General features: G+C 34.8%; 1 protein-coding gene across 1 annotated transcript; it reads left to right on the top strand.

Moving 5' to 3' along the window:
- The first annotated feature begins 1055 nt into the window (after positions 1 to 1055).
- LOC138709013 (malate dehydrogenase, mitochondrial-like) lies at positions 1056 to 16299 on the top strand. Its single transcript, XM_069839465.1, has 5 exons — positions 1056 to 1401; positions 3048 to 3176; positions 4899 to 5156; positions 6721 to 6912; positions 15913 to 16299. Exons 1-5 carry the CDS (start codon positions 1093 to 1095, stop codon positions 16171 to 16173), a joined length of 1149 nt encoding a protein of 382 aa, XP_069695566.1. The 5' UTR covers positions 1056 to 1092; the 3' UTR covers positions 16174 to 16299.
- The last annotated feature ends 1203 nt before the right edge of the window (positions 16300 to 17502 follow it).

The raw sequence follows: 17502 nt of genomic DNA, 5'->3' as shown, positions 1-17502 counted from the left end.
CAAAAACTACTTCAGAGCTAGTTTTACCGTCTTATTATAAATGATGTAGTGATTACACGATTTAAATAATACCATTGATTACCAGTACCACTTTATCTTTTGTAAAATCCTATCTGAACAACTGTTTTGTTTCGTAATTATTTTCCAATGTTTTTCCGAATACTTATGTTTCGTTAATTTTTATTCTATGACTGAATATTATAATGTTAATGCACGACTTAAAATAATTATCCATTATATTATATACAATAAAAATGATCAATTTTTAAAACGATTAGGATAATCACATAACCTCAATTTCTCCATATCCAACTACATTTAAAAATGTTCAATTGATTCAATATTTATAATATAACCTCTTGGTACAAGAGGTTAACGTTTGACATTTATTTATTTGTTAATGGTACATGTACATAATTTATTTGTTGGATTTTCCCATATAAATCACTGATGTGTGGCGCGTATAGAGAAATTGTATTCACATTTCATTGCTCTTCAATATTTCCTGCTAGTTTTTATCGGTGTGACAAAATATCGGTGTAATTCATGCATATTGTGCTTACTTATCGATATAAAATATCGGTGTGACAAAATCACAGATAAAAGTCACAGATATTTAATTGTCACAGTTGTCACAGATACTTGAAAATATCGTTTAAGCTCATCTCTATACACAACTCCTTCTCGAAGAATTTTTCCGTCCCTAATAATTGCATTCGTCCTTCTTACGAACATGTCTCTGATACAGATGATTTAACCCCGACTGAAACGTTTAGCACTACCATAACCAAAGAAGAAATTGTAGCGGCTGCTAACAAAATAGCGACTTTGACTCGGCATTTCTTTTGCAGCCCAGTGTAAGTATGTAGGCTACGTATCTAGCGGAATTTATATAAAATTCAAGTATACCAACAAATTCTTCATTATTTCCCGGCAATATGCAATAACGCAGATTATCAATACAATTGACTTCCTTCCTAAAATTACAGTTTGATTCAGAAGGCCTTGTAAGTACGTGAATACTCCTATTCAACAATGGAAACAATATAATCCTGTTGTGATAACGTATGGTGAAAGAGATGCTGAGAAATCATGTTACTACAAGCAGTAAGAACTTCGTTATTAAATACAATCCTAACACCAGGAAATTTAACACGTAATTTTTACAAGTTTTTATCAACCTCTTCGAAATCTAATCGGTTTAAAGTAACGGTTTGTGGTGCAACTGGTGGTATAGGGCAACCCTTGAGTTTAATGCTTAAGCAATCAAATCTAGTGGAAGAATTAGCATTATACGATGTGGTTTCAACTCATGGAGTAGCTATGGATATCAGTCACGTAGACACTAAATGTAAAATTGAAGCATATAGTGGTCCGCAAGAAATTGGAGACGCATTGACAGTAAGTAATCCATGTCCCTTAAAACTGAAGTGTAATAAAAATATCGATATAGTCTATATGAATTCATTTCACTGCTAACACAAATCCTAAACCTTCTACTAGTCATTTCGGATTGTGAAGTCCTAGTATGTTATCTTCATTATTATTCAATTTCTGTCATACGTAGCTACCCATTTTTTTTTATCTTCACGTACCTTCAAATTGCTCCTCATATTAAACTAGGTGTAATTTTTATGATTAATATAATTATAGTACGAGTATAATGTACTATATAATTGAAAAGTTGTACTTGTTAATGTGGAGTGCTACGTGATTATTTTGACTATGTGTGGATATTTTCCTCGGACTATCATCGTCTTAATTCTAGCTCTTAAAAGTTTCTGATTATGTCTCCCTACATAACACATGGGTATAAATATTAGATATCACAAAAGTATTTGTCGAAATTAAACAACAAAAAAATAACCATTGCATTTTTGTCGTTTTTCAACGTATTATCACAGTCTAGTATATTCAGTCATGAAGCTAGAGTTGTTTAGAGTACTATGAACAACAGACTGTGCTGGCACTATTTTGCATTGTCTGTGATGAGGCGATAGTAGCGATCCTATTGGTTAGCGACTATATATGGATGCATATTCCCTACGTATTGAGCTTCGTGACTGTATATACTAAACTGTGGTATTATGCAGGAATGAACAGAATAAGATAGGAATGAGTAGGGCTACGCCTAATTTTATAAATGCTTTAGCAAAGAAAGGCAGCACTGCTACTTACAGACCTGTTACTAAATCTACGTATTACTCTGTGAAGAGATTTATTAAATCTACATACTTAGACTTCAACAAACAAAATTTGATAACTCAATCCCAAGGGAAAAAATGGAACTCTCTGCATCAAAATCCACAGTTAATTCCCGATTTACCACGAAAATCGTCTGTAGCTGCATTTAGATTGGCAACAGGCCATGATTGTTTGGCCAAACACCTGCATAGAATTGGAATATATCAGTCCCCTAACTGCCCATTGTGCAACTCAAACCAAGAAATGGATTCGGAACACCTCAAAATCTGTGCTTCAGTGGCTAGTCATGATAATATCTTTGAAAAATATTGGAGTGCAAGAGGTCAAATGACTTTATTGTCAAACGCCTGGCATTAGAAAACAACAATACTGTACCGGTATATTAAATAATTTCTGTCCTAAAGATGATTCTACTTTACCATGCAATTTATGTTTTCGCAATTATTTATTTCATGTTACCAGTAACATTTGTGTTCTAGCAGTAAATTCACTGAACTACCATTTACAAGAAGCGAAATAAGACTACATTTCAGTTCCTGAAAAATACAATTATGTGAATTGAACAGACATTAATTTCGCACTTATTTGCATATAGCGTTTTCCATAATAGTCTATAGTAATCGATTGTGACATTTACTGTACTTCGCGAGTTACGCAAAATTATAGTTAAATAAACTTGTATTACTTATACTACATACTAATTAAGCAAACAAATGCATTAAGTTATGTAAGGAAACTGCTACATTTCAAAACAATGCTGTTTATGTATTAAACTGTCCAATGCAACAATATACAGCACAGTGTAACGTCTAAACGTGTAAATGTATCTGTTTTTTTGGCAGGATGCCAAGATTGTGATGATAACGGCAGGAGTTCCCAGAAAACCAGGGATGAGTCGAGATGATCTGTTTGACATCAATGCTGGAATTATAAAAGTACTCTCGGAATCGTGCTTAAAATATTGTCCGATGGTAAGAATCAATTTAGCAACGTTTTATTTACTATTACGTTTATCTATGTAAAACAATTAATGCAATTCAATTTGCGAGAAACTTTAGACCATTTCCCACTGATATCCGCCATATTGCCTTTTCTAGAGTTACCAACAAAAGCAATTATACCATGTCAGTTTCAAAGTAGGCATTGGAAAAAATTCCTATACTTCATCTATCATTACTTGTTATCAGATTATTCGAAAGAGAACAAGTTCTAACACCTTAAGAAACCAAATCTAACCTTCGTCATATTAACCAACGTTTCCTACCGAATTTAGTATTTAGAGGGTTATTACCTATTAGCATTATTTTTGACGAGTTGTTTCTTATGTTGGCGACATTGATTTTATACAATTGTGTGCAAAAACGGCATAAATGCAGTAATGGGGGGGGGATGGTCTACCCCAGTTTTGTAATAGAGGACATCCACTTTTTTTTTCTTACCAAAAGAAAAAACGATTACTTCATCTCTAATAGAAAATGTTCTGAAAAAAGAAAAGCTCCTGCTTCCTCACCTAGTCTCGACATATTAAATTACTTGATGAAATTTGATCAAAATGCATTTTGTAAAAATAAAGGTTGGTAGCTATTCGAGATAATACTATAGGCTAGAAACGGCGATCAATCTTCATCAGATGAAAGTCCTAAATTAATTCTATGTACGGGTACCTGGTAAAGGCTGGTTCACAATAAACCGGGAACGGAAACGACAACGAAAACGAGAACGGAAATATTGTTAAAATAAATTTATTTAAATGTGAGCATTCGCAATTAACTAATGTGAATGCTTATATTTAAATAAATTTATTTTAACACTATTTCCGTTCTCGTTGTCGTTTCCGTTCCCGATTCATTTTGAACCAGCCTTAAGTGTTCTGACCGTTCAGGGAAAAAATAGGCCGATTAAAAACCCTAATTATTCAAAATTTGGGTTGTAATAGAGTTCATATTTTTTATTTAAAAAGGAAATAGGCTACTTTCGGAAATGAATTTTGAGCGTGTTTTGAAAGGTGTTGGTACTAGAGTGGTGAAAGTCAAGTTAACTCTCCCTATTACCATTTACATCAATGCTTAAAAACTTTCGCCCGTTGCGGAGTGTTTAGTCTATCTGCCTTCCACTGTGGCGACACTGGTTCGATCCCCGTCTAATTCACGAAGAAACTTGTGGTGAACAAAGCATGCGCGAGGGGATTTTCTTGGGGTTCTAGTGTTTCCCCTCATATTTATCACCATCATTCCAGCATACTTCACAATCAGCCTCATTCTGCGAGGTACCAAGCTAGAGCTAAAGAACAAATAAAAAATGGCTGAAAATTGTATACATATTTGGGTTAAAAAAAGACTACTATATCAATACTTTAAAAAATTGGTTCTATTTGCAGACGTTAATAGAAAGAATTGTGTAAAATCTTCCACGTGAGGATTCAAAACGAAGGTTTACTTTCGAGGTAAATAAACCCAACATCTAAGGCGTAAATAGCCTTGGTCGGGAGAAAAACTGTTTGAAACCCGTGGTTCTACGTTTTAAGATTGTGAAGGAGGTTGGCATCCATTTCATGTAGGAGAGAATTACGCCTACTTTCGGAAAGTAATTTGACCATAATTCTTCAAAGGGGATAATAGTGAAAAACAAGCTATAAATGTCGCAATTTTCATTTGTAACATCAATTACTTTGATCAGATGGTTTATTTTCACAGGCGTTGATAGGAATTGTGACAAACCCCGTGAACAGTTTGGTGCCCGTCGCTTACGAAGTGTTCAGGCAAGGAGGCCTGCTGAACGAGAATCGCATTTTTGGAGTCACGGCGCTGGACTCTGTGCGAGCAAATACGTTCGTCGCTGAGCTCACTCGATTAAGACCGGAGGACGTTATAGTACCAGTGATCGGCGGACACTCCTCGAAAACAATGGTGCCACTTTTCTCACAGACAAGACCATGTGTCGAACTCTCTGAGGTATGTGGAATTCAATTCTTTACGTCGTACTGAAGGAAGATGTTAATGAATTTTTCTTCTTTCCTCTATTTTACCTAGCTACGTTTTGAGATGAGACGTGTTAGAATTAAAAAAAAAAAAAAAAAAAAAAAACCTGTTAAATATTCCTCACGTCGATCTTGATCTCTCTTCCTTTTCCGTTAAAACCTTTTATTTATTTTATTTTATTTTATTTATTTACTTATTTATTTATGGTAAACATGTGTCTTGCATTCTTTTACACTTTTATTGGTTAAAATAAAATTGTTACATATTTAATTTTTGTCTTTATATGAATCAATGGGGATATGGTAGGAGAAATTTTTAAGGTAGTACGAGAATACGCGTTCTTGCAAAGGAAATTTGGGTTGAGAAGGAGTCTGGATTAAAAAATGTTCATACAACATAGGGTCAAAACTTAATATTTTACCCAGAAAAAAATAGTTTTTGCCTTATTTTATTAGCGTTATACTGCTTATGTAGTTAGTAAAATTACGAAAACAATTACATCAGTAGGTATATCTAGCAAAGAGTTAATATTAGTTTAAATAAATATTTGTGTGTTCTATTACGTTTTCGTGAAATTAAATGATAATGCATGCTTAAATTTGTTAATATTATGGCGTGAGAGACGTGGCAACATGTTCAGCAGGATTCATGCAGCTGACGTACAGCTCAGCTGAGTTCAAGCTCCCTGGCCGTAAGTCTCCTGCCGAGCGGATGGCAGTTCCCAATATAGTACAACTTACCATGTCATTCACAGTTCAGGAATATCATATGTTATTAAGTTATGGAGAAAGTCATCGCAATTCAAGTGAGGTAAGAAGGATGCACCGTCAACGTTATGTTGAAAAATAGTCCAACAATACTGCTGTAACTGTTCCAATAAATCTTTCCATGAATTTGTGTTTTCTTTCTGTAAACAGCCCCAGGGAAACTTTTCTAAACGGCCCTTATAATTGCGCTCGAGTAGCCAAAATTTGTGTAAGCATTTGTTTTCACATTATTAACATGGTAAAAAAAAAAGCTTTTTCTTTTCCTCCATGAAAATGTCTGCTTGTTACCTGTATAGCACCTATTAGTTATATAGATCATGGAAATATTAAAGTAATACAGTAAATAAAGAATTAAAAAAATTGCGAATGGAAGATTTTAGATCGTGTTGTTCATGTATTTATTATGAACATTTTGAAGTAAGAATCATGAAAAAATTAGAATTGTGACCTCTCAGATAAAAATTAGTCCTTAGAGTTCACACAGAAATTGCCATATGCATTTCACAAAGAAGAACAATGATCTGAAAAATGAAAAACGATATGGTTTATATTCATGCTGAAACAACGAACTGAGAAAAGACTGGACTACAATCTAACAACACATATCCTATTTTTAGATTATAACAAAGCATTCGACTGTCATATTTCCAAATGTAAACTATTTTTACAAACATCAAATCAGTCAGGGTTACATTGCCACAAAAATATATGAGGGAAAATCTGCAACCTTCCTTTGGAACAACATAACTTTGTTTTATTAACTGTTCCAGATACAAATTCATAAACTGACGTTAGCTGTCCAGGAGGCGGGTACAGAGGTCACGAAAGCCAAGGCTGGGAAAGGATCTGCCACGCTCGCTACCGCGTTCGCAGCAGCCAGATTTTCTGTCGCTTTAGCAAAGGCTCTGACTGGGGAATCAAACATCATTGAGTGCGCATATGTACGTTCAAATGTTTGCAAGGTAATGAGCTGTTGTTTACTAAAGCCCTTAACAATAGGCTGATCAGTAAAATTGCCTTCCTGGTACGTTGCGCCGAATTCCTGCAGTATTTTCATTGCTCATTTGTTAGTTACAAAGTTAGGACGACACACATTTAAATAAACAATACTGAATACAGGAACAGGAAACATACCATGTTATAAGTGGTAAGAGAATAGTCGACAATATCAGTTTCTTCAAGAAAAAAATATTTCTTGAAGACTAAGGCCAAGTAAACAGGAATTTGGAAGTTTTCAATGTAGTGTACAGTGTTGCCAGAAAGTTTAGGGATATCTTATAACTCTTATAAAATGCTTGAATTATTAGAGAAACTAACAATGTTTTTAACTGTGGATTAACAATAGAAGAGAACTAATTTTTAATGCAATTTCGGTATTTATATGATGACTGTTAGTGCTTATACAGAATTTATAAGTTTTCCAAACAAAAAAAAAATACATTTTCATTATTAAAGATGAAGTTTAAAAAATGGGGAAATTTTGTTATTAGTCGGTTCATCTGTAACTGTTTAATGGAACTGTGTTCCTTGGAATTACAGTGGTAGGTGGGACGTAGCTGTGCAAACTTCATAGCTATAACTGCCTCCATTAAGCAGTTATAAATGAACCGACTAATAACAAAATTTCCCATTTTTTTTACTTCAAACCTTAGATACTGCTAGGATATTCACAAAGAAAATTTTTTACAAATATTTGATCTTTATTAATTTAGAAAGTAATATATCACACATCATCCAGAAACAGTTGAGAATCGTGCACCAATTAGTTACTTCTTCATTTTGTTAATACTGAAAATGTAAGATTTTTTATTTTGTTTGAAAAACATCAATTTTCTGTAAGCACTAACAGACATAATATAAATACCGAAACTGCACTAAAAATTATAATTTCCTATTGTTAATCAACAGTTAAAAACATTGTTAGTTTCTCTAATAATTTAAGGTCAGTACAGCATTTTATAAGAATTATAAGCTGTCTCTAAACTTTCTGGCAACACTGTACGTTGCAATTTCACATCTCTCCCTCAAGGGTAGGACAGACAACGCAGTATGGATAAAAGATACGTCCCCGTGGTTTTCTTTATTCCTCATCACTGCCAGAAATATCCTACATAAAATGTTTTAATTAAGAAACATGCAACAATGCAGAGGAACTTGACCGTGTACTCAGGTTCATTCCCAATAACAAACGTTGAACTAAGAGGAAACAGATGAGGGAATTGATTTAATTTTTAAAAATATCCAAGCGTTGCTCTCGCGACACAGCTCTTCAATGAAAAAAAATCGAAGCTAATATTGCAAAGCTCGAGAGTATGAAATTCACCAACTCTTCAATATATATCACTCTTTCCATCAGCTGTTTATGCTGCCGGTCGTTACTATTGTTCATGCCCTGTTACCTTCAAGAAAATTACTAAATCTTATACTGTTATTACCTTTTTCAAACGTGTAAGACTTTGAAGCATTATCATTTTCCTGAAATAATATTTGAAGTTGGGTTTGATAGCTTATATCATTATTATTATCCTGTATACATCAATCTTTATACTTGCACTAAATAAAACTTAAACTATAAATCAATGTAAAGCTTCACACGATAGTACATGTCACCGAACATCTCAAAGCCTTACTATATCAGAGACTGGTAGAGTTTTACAGTACCGCAGGGGTGGAAATTAATGTACGTGCTCGACCATGAATAGCATGGAAGATCACACTGTACACGCAAACGCCTATTTACAACAGCTATTTCTACAGGCTCAATATATTACTTACAACGAATGGTATGACTATTGCAAGTACATTTCATGTTCACTTTCCCATTTTCATAAACTAACTCTCACTTTCTAACGGTCAAGCTAGGCTCTCAAGATATTCTGCAGCAACTATAAAAAAACAGATGCAGAACATGAAACGGGTAACAATTCAGGTTGTAATGTTTAATTATTCTCCCTTCCACTCAACCGTTTGCTGTTCCAATAACTGATTTACACTCAGCTGAATATTTTGCTTAATTTCCTTTGTTGCTTAACTTGTTGGAGATTAATAATGTACTGATCTCAAGTATTTCAAAGTCGAATGTTAAATGTCAAAATGCTAACAATGATAATCTCACACTGTCTATCCTCAGTCCACACACACTTGCTGAATAATGAATATAGAGTCTACAGTGCACTATAATAATTAATTTCTAAGCGTCAGAAGTTGTATTGTTAGTTTTTCGAGCGTAAGTAATGTAATATACAGAGCAGAAGAGAATGTACTGTTATATATTACGTACATTTTATCTTTCTACGCTCGCGGACATAGAATGGAAGCGGCAGTGCACAGAGAAGCTGCACATTTGCGAGCGTGAAAAGATAAAATGTATGCACAGTCCATTCATTTTATTTTCAAACAATATTCTTAGAACCATGACGAACTTTGCAGACGGTCTCGAAACTTTTGATTGCGGATTACATGAAGTTAATTAAAAATTGTTTTTTTTTTTTTGTAGGATAATGTAAGATAAAACAAGCTATCTTTAACCGTAATTTAGAAAGCAATTCAGTCATACAGGTACCGGTTTCGATTAATCGCCTAAAACGGAGTCGCAAATGTCACTCCTGAACTGTAGTATACCAGTGCCAGCGTTTTTGACGCGTGTCCTTGAGTAAAAAGCCAACTGTCACGTCAGCAATCTGCCCACTGCGTCAAAGGCAAGGCACTCGTACTTCGCGTCTCTGGGGTGTGTTCTTGAGTATACTGTCCAGTCAGTGGCATCTGCTGCCACTTCAGCTGAAAGTGGTGCCACCTCCTAAACAGATGTGACGTCAGCAATCTGCCAATCACAGTTGTCAGCTTTCTCGCCTACATTTTATGGCAAAGATAAGATACTCGTTCTCAACGTTCCCATTACTTATTTCACACGCCAGAAACGGTAACACTGGCTGTAACAAGGCTGGAACAGGCGAAAAGTCTGCAGCCAGGGTTTCTCATATAGCTTGCTTACTACAGACAGTATTTTTATGTACTAAAAGTTGGTATTCCAATTAGCTGTAGTTATGAATGAGCAAACAATACCCCCACTGTGGTATAAATAATATCGTTGAATTTGACAGTATTAGGCAATGGTCGTGCGATTCACTACCATTGCCTAATACTGTCAAATTCAACGATATTATTTATACCACAGTGGGGGTATTGTTCGTGCCATTCGCTATAATTGAAAACAGCTTCCGTCTACAAAGACTTGTGAATGGTGCTCGCTTTCCAAACTCAAGTTCAATAAACGGTCTCAACACATTAGCAAGCGCGCTCCACTAGACGCATTCTCCACACTTTGTGACCCAATTCTCCTTTGTTAGATTTCGAATTGTTGTGAACAAGGCTCAAATCTACATGACATTTACTCAGTTGTACTTATATCATATTTAACGTTTAATACATAAAAATTCGGTCCCTAATGATCAGCGATCAGTGATCTACCTTTATTGGAACTGTAAAGTATGCTCTGCCGCGTTGCTACACATTACATTTACTTGTCTCGAAGAATTCAAAATAATCTTAATAAATTATTAGACTATAGAAACAATGCTTGTCAAAATTTCCTCTTAATTTAATTTAAAGAAATTCCCCTAAAATAGGGGTTGCCCTGAAGAACAAAGTATACAACATATACAAGTGTTAGTAAATGCGTAAAATTTTCGTGAGAAATATAATAAATTATTATTGTGTATTGTTAATATTGTATATACCACTGCCACCGGGTGCTTGCCCACTTGCAGTGTAAATAAATACATACATACATTAATTTACTTTATATATGTGATTTCTCAGAAGATAGATTGAATATTTTAGAGCTGTCAAAGAAACAGTCTTGGCCAAAGAGGATTCAAGATTAAACTCTTTGCAGAAATTTATATATATAAAATCGTGCGTGTAGCACCTACCGTTAATCCAATAATTTCAATATATTGTAACTTATAGCCTAGATATTTAAATAATAAGGAACAGTTGGACCATAAATTTGATTCTTCTCATTGTTGACATCTTCTGGTTGATTTGTATTCAATTCGAAGCGGATAGTAGAATATATTATATAGCCTGTTTTGTTTTTAAAGGCTAATATATCAACCCGCCGACAGATTCTTGTTTCCGATAGACCATGGATTTCTTCATAGGAGGTATATCCCTTGTCGCGAAGAGCTTGAGCGATTGCGGACCTGATTTTGTGATGCCTGGCATTGCGAGCAAGATCCAAGAACGTGGGCGAGAGTTTCTATCTCGTTGATCTGTGACTAGTGTAAATCCATGATAATAGAAATAACACTTCTTTTTAGTTTGGTCGTATTTACTTCCTACATATTTTAATATTTTACATATTTACCAATACGTTTGGCCAATTTTTATTATGTAAATAAGTACGTACAATGGCGTTCAAAGATAGTAGATACCTGACGTCTACTAATCGACAGTGATTGATAATTTGTTCGTGTAAGTGCGGCTTCTTTAGTTATTACTTCCATGAATAGATGGCGAAGGTTACAGCCAGTGTCGCCAATAAAATATAAATATACCCGCATTATAGAATTAAAAATTTCATCCCACTCTGCTGATTGTAAAAGCACTAAGTTTAGCGGGAAACCGCTGATATTTAACCTATGAGAATAATTGAAGAGTCCACTGCAAGAATGATGGATGTCATTTGGAATTCATTTTGCGGGAGAAGCAATTGAAGATTTGAAATGCTTAGCGCTCAAAGCTTAACTGTGATTTTCCGATCATTACTGTACAATGACTATCAGTGTTAATGCCATATAACTCTCTATGTACAGTTACCCTGAAAAAGAATGAGACGATTCTTGGTCGTCGGAAGTTAAAGTTCTACAGCGCGGTTCACTCGATATCGACGTAGGGATACATAACATGACAGATAGTACAAGAATTGTTACAAGGACCACAACAAGGACAAGGACCAGAATAAGGATCACGAAGAAGACTGCCATTTAAGGCCAGGATTTCACAACATAGCTCGAGTCACAAAATATAATTGCTTCACTGTACCGAATGGCAAATGCCTGCTAAGGGATCTACATTCTGGACTGCTGCTATCACTGTCTTGTCTCGGTAGCTCATATAGTAGCGTGCCGGTTCCATTGTATAACCGAAACGTCTCGTGTTCGATCCCAGGTAAAACTTTTTTTTTTATTGAGGTGTAATTAATTTGTTCAGAGTTCCTCGACTGTCTAATTTGTCGAAAAATATGGAATAATTTATGCCCAATTTCTGGGTCTTACAAATGGGCTGAACCTCGTCAAAAAAAAATAAATCTTACTTGGAAGTTAAAAGTATTCTTCCTCAAACAAAAATCATAAGAAACAAAAAGAGACCTGTTAACTTAAAATCTTGTCCACATGTTATCAGCTTCCATTACAGCTCTAAGTCGATCCGGCATGGATGTCACGAGATTGTGGAATAAGTTCTGATCCCCGGCGAGATCTTCCCAGGTGTCAACAACTTGATCCCACAATTCGTCTCGATTTCGAGGGCGTCGGTGGGCATAGGTGGCTATCCTTCTCTTTTTCAATTCCGCCCATAAATTTTCGATGACATTCAAATCAGGTGACTTCGGAGGCCAATTAATGATTTCGATCTCGGGTCTCCTTTGAAACCATCTTTGAATGCTTGCAGCATAGTGCACGGGATGGTTATCCTGCTGGAACAGCAATGTTCCTTCGGGAAAACGTTCTCGGGCGGAGGGAAGGAATATATTTTCCAGAATGTGCTCGTAAGTTTCCGCATTAAACCGGCCATCGATGCGTTCTATAACGCCAGGTCCATCGTAAGACATCCACCCCCAACACGATATGCTAAAGCGCCCCGATCTTTCACGTCGGTGCACATAGCGCTGATCATGTCGGAGACCATCCTCACGATAGACACGGACAGGACCTTCGTAATCACTCGAGATGGTTGTTTCGTCGGAGAAAATTACATTTCTCCAATCGAAATCCACTCGATTGGTAGCGAAGGCAAGACGGTCGACAGCTTGTGCTTCCCCCAATATTTCCATTTGCGCAGCCCTCCGGCTCCTAATACCGCGGTTCCTCAACCTGCTGATCACAGTCTGTGAAGAGCCGGGAAAGTTAGATGCTGCTCTTATTTCGTTAGCAGTCAGAAAGGGGTCCTGTCGAACTGTCTCGAATAAAAGAGCATCCTCTTCCAATGAAGAAATCCGCGGATGCCCAGGAATAGGGCGATTTTCGACCTCCCCTGAATTTGGTAACGATGAACCCATCTCGCGGCTGTACTTCCAGGAACACCGACCAAACGGCCAGCAGATCTAGCCCCATATCCAGCCACAACTAGAGCTATAACTCGCTGTCTCATGTCACGTCGGTTCGCCATTACGATGAGAAATGAGAGATGACGATAATACTTTAGTGTAGACAATGACTATTTAACATGATATAGAATTATTGAAATAAGAGGCATCTTGCATAGTAAGAGTTAATAAATCAACCCTAAATTAAATATCTAAATAACAGGATATAACAGGAAGTCCAATTGTTGCGAAACTAATCAAATTAAATCTAATTACATTAAATAAACAAACCCCAAGTTATGACACCACATTGCTACAGCTAAATTGTATGTTATTAACATAAGCATTGAATAGGTCCGTGGTTGTGCGTTGGACGACAAAACCAAACATCGAAAGTTCGAATTTTGCCGAGGAATGTAACTTCTTGCCTTTTATAATGTAAATCAGACTTATAACTACAATCATTCATATTTCTTACATTATTTATTAATATTTATAGCCAACAATGAATTTGTAAAGAAAAGACTTTAGAAATCTCATATGGAATTTGTGATCTGTAGTGACATAAACATAGATTATGTCTCGGAACTTTTCCGTAAAAGTAAATTAAATTCACTCCTTGAAACTGGAAACCTTATTCGTAGGGTCATTTTCCCATAGCATACAAGCTGAAGTAACACAGCCATTGATAAACGTTTTGTACACAGAATTAGACTGAATTCCTATTTGACAGAACCTATAATCAATGGCTTGTCTGACCATGATAAACAAATCCTATGTGTTTCCAATGTCACTGAACAATTTCAAAATATTAATTTAAAAACTAAGAAAGGATCGTAATTGCTGTATCTAGTGATTATTTACATTTATGTCTACAAAATGAATCTTGGAAAAACATATATGATACAGGTACTACTGATATTAAGAGTAAATATATTGAATTTTTCACTTAATTTCATAATCACTTCAGTGGATGTTCTCCACTCAATGTTGTGAAAAAAATTCAAAAGTTAAAACATGTAGATAACGCAGGGACTTCAAAATCTCATGTATTAAAAAGAAGAATCTATATGTAATGAGTTGCAATGTAATGATCTTCATGTTCTTAAATACTGCAAGAAGTACAGTGTAATTTATAAAAAATTATGAAAGAGGGAAATAGAATATATTTGAGTAGAAAAGTACAAAATTCAGGTAATGCAATTAAACCTATTCGTAATATTATTAAATTTAAACTTGTAGATATCCTAAGAAAGAAAATATTTTTTCATTAAAACCAATGATTATAAAGTAGAGGATCCCAAATCTATTGCAAATTCTTTTAACGTATTATAGTATATAGTACAGAAATATTATTGACAACATAAACATTCAAGATTTTGCCAAAGATACTGCAATTGGTTACTTAAGAGATATATTTAATAATTATTATTAATATATGTAATTAGTCAATAACTGCAACAGTGCTTATACATTCAATCATAACATGAATAAAATTGAATGCAAACACGTAGATAAAATAGTTAAAATTAACTGCAGGGGTGAGAATGAAATAATCCAAAGCCATACTTTTAACAAAAATTGTTTTGTGCGAGTGCATTTCTTACACATATGGGAAAGCTATTAATAAATTATTGTAATAATTACTCAACAAATGGCATAGCCTAAGGACTCTAAATCTTTGTAAAAGTTTGTCTATTATTATATATTTTTTTAATTTCATTTTAATTGTTAGTTTTTAATATATATGCATTTACATTGTATATATGTGTGTGTATAAATGCATTCATTAGATTAACGTTTATAATATTATAACGTGTAATTTTGTATTGTTTGCGATCATTAACACTTAATCTCAGGACTTTGTAAAACTATATTTCAACGTGACTTAGCTATTTCAACGTTATTTAGACAAAAAAAATTGTTGTGTAGACTAAGAATCAAACTCGCACTCTTCTACACAACACTCAGAAGTCTTACCGTCTGAGCTATGGAAACGACATGAAAGCTTTCCTTTCTGTGCGGAGTGTCGATCTAGTCATGAAGGTCCATTGTCGATTTAACTACACGATTTATGTATATATTTATCTTTTATTTACGTAATATCATATTTTTTGCAGTTTTTTAATTGAATTTCGGAACGATGCTAGTAACAAACCAAATAGCCTGAATTTAAGTAACTCAATATTCGTTATCTTGTGTATCGGTGCTCTGGTCTCCGATCATGCGCAGTGTCTTACATTTGAGACTTAGGAATATTCAATCGTCTCATCCTTTTCCAGGGAAACTTGTACATTCTATATGTCTTAAGCTATGCATTGACAGTCTTGGTTCATTTTCGACAAGAAAGTGGCATCCAACATTCTTGCAGTGGACTCTTCAATTTATATTTAATCTACATTATCATTTTCCTCAACACATTTTTTCCTGTCCTAAAAATAGTAGCCTATCACATATTGAGAACTAGCGAAGTCTGTCAATTTGTTATATCTTTGGTTCTGACTTATCCCATGACTAAAACGTTCGCTTACACGATGAAAAAATTCTAGGTCATATTTGAATGCCAGTTTAATACTATTTTACATGTTTGTATTACATAAAAATCTCAACTCTACTGAAACCTCATTCATAAGGTTGTTTTTTTTTATATGTTCAGGATTGTGAATACCTTGCAACGCCCTTACTATTGGGACCAGAAGGCATCCGGAAGAACCTGGGATTGCCAAAATTGTCGGATTATGAGGTATGCCAACTCCAAACAGCCGTTTCGACTCTCCGGGACGACATCAAGAAGGGTGTTGCGTATATTCGCGGCGAAAAAGCGGAAGAGAATGTATGCTCACAGTACCTTTGTTCTGTGGAGCAGAAGGCGGTAGAGAAGCATGCGAATGCAGAGTGTCCCAAACTAGAGTGGTAGCCAATCTCGTGACGAACATATCGCAAATTCTAAGTGCTTGCACCTTCAATATAATTTAAAACTGCAGATATTACCATAGAAATTATAATTTGTTCCACTAAAAATAAATATAACTATTCATATACATTTTGCTTGATTATACTGTCAGGACTTTTAAAACTATAGGTTCGAAAGTCAGCCGGTTATCGGTTCGACTCCCTCGCATCAGCCGTCATCTGTTTCCAATAACTCTCGGCACGACAACACTTCCGTCTGGGAGGTTCAAAACAAGAGGTATCTAAAATTCTTAGGGTGCTATTCATAGACATTTCCCTAGCCCCGCTACCAGCGTGCTAAACTCGCCCCGACTTTGCCAGAGGAGGGACGAATTATTCATATCGCTAACATTGGTTTATGAATATGAAAAACGTTGGTTTCGCTGATCATCCAGCGAAAGCCCGCGCTAAAAATGTCTATGAATACGGCCCTTGGTGGTTATAAATACCGCACATGAACAATTTAAGGGGTTAGGTGCAGCTTACAGCAGTAAAATGTTTGGAAATATTCAACATTTTTTTCCTCCATTACTGTATCTTGTACAATAATAAAAATTGGTATATGTAAAACACTGTCCTTCTGCTATATCAATAAAATATTTTTATGATTTAAAAAAATATTTTTTGTTTTCAAAATTCAAAATGGTGGCAGTTTACTGTGCAGTGATTAAGCGTTCTAACCCCTTAATTAAAAGAAACCCTACGAAAATTCAAGTTGCAATACAACATTTTCCAAATACGGTTTGCTATTGTAACTAACCCAAAACGAAAAAATAAAAAACAAGTTTTGAAATTCAGAACAAAGGCAACAGAATACAGAATGAACCGCAAGTAATGTCGTTAATTTCAGGGGGTCATTCTTTAAGATAATTCAAACAAAATACTTTAATACAATTTTGCTCGTTTTTGCATTCTTTTCGAGATAAAAATGATTTTATATGAAACATTTCAAAGCATGTTTTGGGAAAGCCATTGATTTAATTCTCTATATGATCAGGCAATTTAAGAGAACAGTGCTTATGATAATAAATGATTGAAAGAATTCTAGTTTCGTCCTTTAAATGTGCAGAAATCTGATTCGAACAAATTTAACTTTTCGTTCTGCAAAGGAATTTTACAATGTTATATTTGTTCGGATCAGATTTCTGCACAATTAAAGGACAAAATTAAAATTATATCAATCATTTATCATCATAATACACTACGCTCTTAAATTGACTGAGCATGTTGGGAATTAAATCAATGGCTTCTCCAAAACACGCAATGAAATGTTTCATATAAAACAATTTTTATC

The sequence above is a fragment of the Periplaneta americana genome, chromosome 1 (assembly GCF_040183065.1).
Source record: "Periplaneta americana isolate PAMFEO1 chromosome 1, P.americana_PAMFEO1_priV1, whole genome shotgun sequence".
NCBI classification, from domain to species: domain Eukaryota; kingdom Metazoa; phylum Arthropoda; class Insecta; order Blattodea; family Blattidae; genus Periplaneta; species Periplaneta americana.
The sequence above is the reverse complement of the archived record's forward strand: the minus strand, read 5'-3'. Positions and strand labels throughout refer to the sequence as shown.

Excerpts from the sequence above, each read along its gene's own strand:
- LOC138709013 (XM_069839465.1), top strand. The coding sequence starts at position 1,093 with ATGTTACTACAAGCAGTAAGAACTTCGTTATTAAATACAATCCTAACA. Across the intron at positions 1,402-3,047 it reads AAATTGGAGACGCATTGACA|GATGCCAAGATTGTGATGAT; the intron begins GTAAGTAATCCA and ends TTTTTTTGGCAG. Across the intron at positions 3,177-4,898 it reads GCTTAAAATATTGTCCGATG|GCGTTGATAGGAATTGTGAC; the intron begins GTAAGAATCAAT and ends TTATTTTCACAG.